Source organism: Gymnoscopelus microlampas (assembly GCF_963454915.1).
Source record: "Gymnoscopelus microlampas genome assembly, chromosome: 21".
Taxonomy (NCBI): domain Eukaryota; kingdom Metazoa; phylum Chordata; class Actinopteri; order Myctophiformes; family Myctophidae; genus Gymnoscopelus; species Gymnoscopelus microlampas.
In genome coordinates, this window is record NC_139958.1 from 582,201 (window position 1) to 589,700 (window position 7,500).

General features: G+C 41.6%; 1 protein-coding gene across 1 annotated transcript in view; it reads left to right on the top strand.

Moving 5' to 3' along the window:
* The window catches only part of LOC311037318 (RPA-related protein RADX), a 17,153-nt gene that overhangs the window by 5,961 nt on the left and 3,692 nt on the right, over positions 1 to 7,500 (top strand). The window contains 11 exon segments of the mRNA XM_084046446.1: positions 19 to 131; positions 399 to 417; positions 419 to 426; positions 428 to 491; positions 875 to 991; positions 2,423 to 2,527; positions 2,721 to 2,882; positions 3,124 to 3,248; positions 4,705 to 4,844; positions 5,205 to 5,258; positions 6,313 to 6,356. Of these exon segments, the coding sequence (XP_083902572.1) occupies positions 19 to 131; positions 399 to 417; positions 419 to 426; positions 428 to 491; positions 875 to 991; positions 2,423 to 2,527; positions 2,721 to 2,882; positions 3,124 to 3,248; positions 4,705 to 4,844; positions 5,205 to 5,258; positions 6,313 to 6,356 (951 nt within the window).

The following is a 7,500-nucleotide window of genomic DNA, read 5'->3' on the forward strand; positions in this document are numbered from 1 at the left end:
GTCTCTCTCTCTCTGTAGAGATCAGTCTGAACAGCAGGAAATCCAACGGCTCGTATCAAAAATTCTCCCAGAATCCTCTGTTTCTCCCCCCCCAACCTCCCCCCCCTACCGGACTACATGTTCTACAACAGGTACGCACACACACACACACGCACACGCACACACACACGCACACACACACACGCACACACACACACACACTCGCACACGCACACGCACACGCACGCACGCACGCACGCACGCACCGCACGCAGAAAATGCATGTCAGAGGTGTTCCCTTGGCCTCTAGGGAGCACACACAGGGTTTTACACAGATCGGTGGAGTTATTGGCATAAAACATATATTTTATATATATATAAACATGTATAAACATGAGAATCCTCTTCCTCTTTCACAGCAGCCAATTGCTGAGCTGTCCCCACGGCAAACCAGTGTGATGTCATCGGCTTGCTGACCTTTGTGGGCCGGGCTGAGCGAATCAGGGGCAAGGGTTGAGGGGTTGCTATGGTGATCACAGTCATAACAGATGCTGATTGATGCTCAGGCACCTTAGTTTGTCTCTTATCTCAGGTACTTTGTAAATATGTAGATAATTTGTTTTTGGCCTTCTATTGTTCTCTTGTTGATCTCCTTCCCACTTAACCCCTACCCCCTCTTCTTCTTCTCTCTTCCCACTCTTCTTTCTACGGAATTTAACGTTGCGATGGGAGTGTTGTACAAAAAACGAATTTCACCCACTTTTTTTACCTTGTAAACCTGTGATGTGACAATAAACCTGATTCTGATTCTGATTCTGATTCTGATTCTGATTGGCTGCTAGCTATTAGCAGTAGTAAGTGTTGCTAACTACAACATCCTTTCTGATTGGTCCAGGTTCTGACCTTCTGGAGTATCGCTGGCTGCGATTGGAGGATGGGACCAGCGACCAGCCAATCATGGTGAAGCTCTTTGCCACGTCACAACCTGAGACCCACAGGAAGCTCCTCCCACGTAAGAGAGAGAGAGACACACACACACACACACACACACACACACACACACACACACATTTGAATACTTTTATTTGGATCTACAAAATACAGTAGCATACAAGATCCAAACATTTTTTGAAGAGGGTTTCAAATGAAGGCATGGCCAGACACTGTATGCAATATATTTAAAACACAGTGGGATAGTAATATGCATGCAAAGCAGTGATTATAATTTAGCACCAGGCAACAGTATATATCAAAAAATGTTAGTCCACTCAAGGATAGACAAAGCACCGCCTCTTCCAGATAGAGAGGCTGCCAATCACTGCAGAGACTGAGCAGTACTTGGCCAGTCTTTTTGCAGCGACCTTCTGCAGTCCTCCAAGTTGCAGTCCACGTAGCGCGAGTCTGTGGACATGCCCCAGACTTCCCAACACAAGCACAATGAACTGGCAGTTATATCCAACTGACTTGATACACTCTAACAAAGGCTGATATTTCATGAGTTTGGATGTGAAGCAAATGTCCATATACAGATCAAAAGAACAGCCTATTTCAAAGATGACAACTGATTTACTTGTTTCATTAATGAAAATAATATCTGGAGCATTTGGAATATTGCAGAAAATATTATCATCAGTGGAATTGTGTTCAAACCAGTTTGTGTGAGCAGTGCTGTGCAAATACATTTTAGATGTTATGTCCTGTACTTCTCTGATGTCTCTGGAAATTAGATCCACCAGCCGGTCGTGCCTGGCAATATACAGTCCTTTGTAAAAGCTGCAGCCATTGAGGATGTGGGCCATTGTCTCTTTATTGCTTGGGATTTTGTAGGCAGAACTTGTAGGCGGGCCTTGATGGTAAATATGAGAATGTCCTCTCCAATGGTGGTGTTTGAGAGGATGGAGTGTGACAGAGAGTGATTTGCAGAGGGTAGATGAGCCAGTTTTCCCTGCAGGCTTAAACTATACCAATGCTGGGCACTCTGCCATCTCTTCATTGTCAATATTGAGGCCCTCGCAGTTTTGACGGACAGCTCCTGTTGCGCGCCGTCGTCCAACGCGTATGTCGCGCGCGCATTGATGAGCGGGTCTGTGATGATGTTGTTGAGCGCAACAGCGGAGCCGTCGCGCGCCGCCCACTTCATCTCTAATCCAGAGCGCTGGCACAAGTCATTTAGGTCCATCCAGTCAGAACGCACACCGAACCCCGGGGTTCTCACACACACACACACACACACTCACACACACACACACACACACACACACACACACACACACACACACACACACACACACACACACACACACACACACACACACACATATGATGTTAATCACCTTTTTTCCCTACTGTGTGTGTGTGTGTGTGTGTGTGTGTGTGTGTGTGTGTGTGTGTGTGTGTGTGTGTGTGTGTGTGTGTGTGTGTGTGTGTGTGTGTGTGTGTGTAGTATCAGTGGTAGTGTGTACCAGGTTAAAGGTCATAAGGTCGTCGTCAGGGAGACAAGGATGTTTTTACCTGACAAACAACGAAAACACACAAGTGTACTGTACAGGTAGATCTGCTATTTCAGTGTGTTTGTGAGCTTGTAGATCTGCTATTTCAGTGTGTTTGTGAGCTTGTAGATCTGCTATTTCAGTGTGTTTGTGAGCTTGTAGATCTGATATTTCAGTGTGTTTGTGAGCTTGTAGATCTGCTATGACTCAGACATCTCTTCTCTTCTCTGATTGGCTGCGGTTGGAATCAAGGCCACCACTCAGAGATGCCCTATCGTAAGCTCCGCCCCATCAAGCCCTTCCTCCAATGGATGAAAAGCCTGGATGACGGACAGGTGATGAGCAGGGCTCTGATTGGAGGATTCTTTGTTTACCCGCCCCCTCCCGTCTCCCTGGAAACACACATAAAAGAAGGTCTGTCTGTCTGTCTGTCTGTCTGTCTGTCTGTCTGTCTGTCTGTTATATCCTGAAAATAGATACAAACTTTCTTAAAGATATTCCATAGAGATTTAAGCAATGTGTGTGTGTGTGTGTGTGTGTGTGTGTGTGTGTGTGTGTGTGTGTGTGTGTGTGTGTGTGTGTGTGTGTGTGTGTGTGTGTGTGTGTGTGTGTGTGTGTGTGTGTGTGTGTGTGTGTGTGTGTGTGTGTGTGTCAGGAGCACCAGAGTTGCTCAGAGGGGCGGAGCTTCAAAGAAGGGTGGAGTCACTGCGTTACCGGGAGCGAGACAGCTTCTGTATCCAGGCAACCGTTACCATGGTGATACACTGCCACAGAGGACAGGTGAGTTTACACACAGTGGCCCTCATGTATCAACGCAGCGTATAAACCGGCGTATATTTTTCCATATATTCGGCCGTACACCAACGTCGAAGTCACATTTATCAAAGGATCCTAAACAGCTGATCCCAGCGTACATCAGGTCAGAGCTTTGATAAATCTCACGTCTGAAAACAAGCGTCATTTAAATAACACGCCCTTAAATATTCTCAAAACGCCCCGATTTTACCACATGAAGACGAACCAGAATACGACCAAAGACATGAAAAGCCAATAAGAAATAGCTTCCCCCGGTCGCCTCGCCGAACACGCACACGCCCCTCTCTCTCTCTCTCACACACACTCACACACACACACACACGCCCGCCTGTGTTTTTCATGTAATCCGCAGCGGTATCTTTGTCACTCAGGCTTGTAGCCTATATGAATGACATATTATACAATCACATCGCCATGAATGGAATACGTTTGTATATTAATTTATTAACCCCATACCGAGCAGTGCACGTTCAAATTACACTAAAATAAAGCAGTCAGACTCGGCCAGGCTGCAGTGATTCCGTGGCGCCAGGTTAATAAGAGATTGGAGCGTTGGGTTTATATCCTTAACCCAGCCAGGTTGTAGTCTTCATAACTCTCTATGACATAACGCCATAACATAGGACAAGCTACTGTAAGTTTGTAGTCCATGAAATGATCGTCGGGAGTCCCGAAAATGCGCTCGCATGAAGCGCTGTATATTTTGAAAATAGCCAATGCAACCGAATGACTGTTAAAGCAGTTTGTTTAAATTACTTTATAAAATGTTATATTTTCACAGGGATTATTTATTAGAGTAGATATACATTTTGGAGTGGATATATATCCGTCAGATGCCTGTCAGGCATCTGACGGTCTGACAGATGCCTGTCAGACCGTCAGACAATGCTGCTCCGCAGGTCTAGAATGGAATAAACGGGAGCAGCCAACGTCAACAACTGGTCTCGACCAGACGTGAGATCTCAGCGTAAAGTAGGATGAAGCCCACGTCAGGATATATTGATAAATGCCGAAAGGTGCGGTGATCACGCCGTACGCTCATTATTCGGGCTGCACCGCGTTGATAAATGAGGGCCTGTGTGTGTGTGTGTGTGTGTGTGTGTGTGTGTGTGTGTTTGATTGATTGATTGATTGAATACTTTATTAGTCAGAAATGTAAACAGCACAAGGTACTTTCAGACTTTAAAGGGATAGTTTGCCCAAAAAAAAGACTTTTTTTCTTATGTCTCAGTCACCTCATGGTGAATTCATGGACATGTTTAGTTTGTGTCTCATTCATAAGACAATAATATGATGACCAGCAGCGGTTCTGATAGGAGACACAAAGAGTCTCTTTTGTGTCTCCTACCGGAACCACTGGTCATCAAAGTCTGTCTGTCTGTCTGTCTGTCTGTCTGTCTGTCTGTCTGTCTGTCTGTAGGAGGATCAGAGCCTGGTGTGGACAGACAGACAGACAGACAGACAGCTGTCTCTCTCCTCCCACCTCCTCCCCCCCTCCCTCTGCTCGTCCACATCATCTGCCACTCAAATGAGTCCCCGCCCACTACACGCCCGTACAAGGTGAGACGCACGCACGCACGCACGCACGCACGCACGCACGCACACACACACACACACACACACACACACACACACACACACACACACACACACACATACACACATACAAACACATGCACACAGATATACTGTGTCTACACCCGCACAATTATATACACACACACACACACAAAAATTATGCTGTACAAATATGTACATGACTTGACAGAAAGGCAGACATACAGACAGACGGACGGACGGACGGTCTAGATTTTTTGCAGGTAATAATATGTGTGTGTGTGTGTGTGTGTGTGTGTGTGTGTGTGTGTGTGTGTGTGTGTGTGTGTGTGTGTGTGTGTGTGTGTGTGTGTGTGTGTGTAGTTTCATGTCTCCAAAAAGGAAACTGTTGACAAGAACAGAGACACCCAGGAAGAGGTTAGTTTGTTTGTTTACACTAATGACCTGTTTCCATAGTTACACATCCTGTTTGTTTACACTAATGACCTGTTTTCATAGTTACACATCCTGTTTGTTTACATTAATGATCTGTTTCCATAGTTACACATCCTGTTTATTTACATAAATGATCTGTTTCCATAGTTACACATCCTGTTTGTTTACATAAATGATCTGTTTCCATAGTTACACATCCTGTTTGTTTACATTAATGATCTGTTTCCATAGTTACACATCCTGTTTGTTTACACTAATGACCTGTTTCCATAGTTACACATCCTGTTTGTTTACATAAATGACCTGTTTCCATAGTTACACATCCTGTTTGTTTACATTAATGATCTGTTTCCATAGTTACACATCCTGTTTGTTTACACTAATGACCTGTTTCCATAGTTACACATCCTGTTTGTTTACATTAATGATCTGTTTCCATAGTTACACATCCTGTTTGTTTACATTAATGATCTGTTTCAACGGGTCATTATATTTGGTCGCCTTACTTTCTTTTCTTGTTAAGAAATTGCCCTGCTTATGTATCACTTCATCGTGTGTGTGTGTGTGTGTGTGTGTGTGTGTGTGTGTGTGTGTGTGTGTGTGTGTGTGTGTGTGTGTGTGTGTGTGTGTGTGTGTGTGTGTGTGTGTGTGTGTGTGTGTGTGTGTGTGCGTGCGTGCGTGCGTGCGTGCGTGCGTGCGTGCGTGCGTGCGTGCGTGCGTGCGCGCGCGCGCGTGCGTGTGTGTGCGTGTGCGTGCATATAGCCTCAGTACACTCCCGGTGTGTTGCCGCATGCTGCCCCCTACAGGGCTAAATGTGGGAGAAATTACATGAATTGATTGATTATTGGAAGTGGAGACACATGTAAAGGTGGAAAAATGAATGGTTGTCATGCCAGAGCCATGAGCGCTTTTTGTGGCAAGACAAGCGCTTTGTTATGAGGTAGTAGTCTGTCTGCACACATATGGGCTGGCTATTATAATGATGATGACGATGATGATGATGATGATGATGATGATGATAATAATTTCTTTCCAGACTCCCACTGGCCACACTGCAGAAAGACCAACACACAGATAGAGGTATTATTATTATTATTATTATTATTTTTATTATTATTATACTATTATAGAGGTAGGGAAGATGATGTTAGTTAAACTTTGAGCTGACCTTACTGTAAGTCACTGTGGAGAAAGTCTGATAAATTAATACATAGTAATACATAGATACATCAATACATAGTAATAAATACATTGATAAATGGATAAATAGATACATTAATATATAGATTAATAAATGGATACATAGATACATTAATACATTAATAAATAGATATATAGATTAATAAATGGATAAATAGATACATTAATATATAGATTAATGAATAGATTAATAGATGTATAAATAGATGCATTCATATATAGATTAATAAATAGATTAATAGATGGATGAATAGCTGCATTAATATATAGATTAATAAATAGATTAATAAATGGATAAATAAATGCATTAATATATAGATGAATAAATAGATTAATAGATGTATAAATTAGGGTTGTCCGATATTGGCTTTTTTACCGATAACCGATATACCGATATTGTCCAACTCTTAATTACCGATACCGATATCAACCGATACCGATATATGCGGGGATTATTGTGATTAGGGTAAGCTCAAATTTCATATCACACACACCATATACAGTAAGAACTCCTGTAACTTATTTATAAAGCCAAAAAAAAAAAAAAAAAAAAAATTTTTTTTTTTTTTTCAAAAACCGATACCGATATTTTCCCGATATCAATTTTTATGCTAATATCGGCCGATAATATCGGACATCCCTAGTATAAATAGATACATTAGTACATTAATAAATAGATTAATATATAGATTAATAAATAGATTAATAGATGTATAAATAGATACATTAGTACATTAATAAATAGATTAATATATAGATTAATAAATAGATAAATAGATGTATAAATAGATACATTAGTACATTAATAAATAGATTAATATATAGATTAATAGATAGATAAATAGATGTATAAATAGATACATTAGTACATTAATAAATGCATTAATAAATAGATGAATAAATGGATAAATAGATGCATTAATAAATAGATGAATAAATGGATAAATAGATGCATTAATAAATAGATGAATAAATGGATAAATATATGCATTCATATATAGATTAATAAATAGATAAATAGATG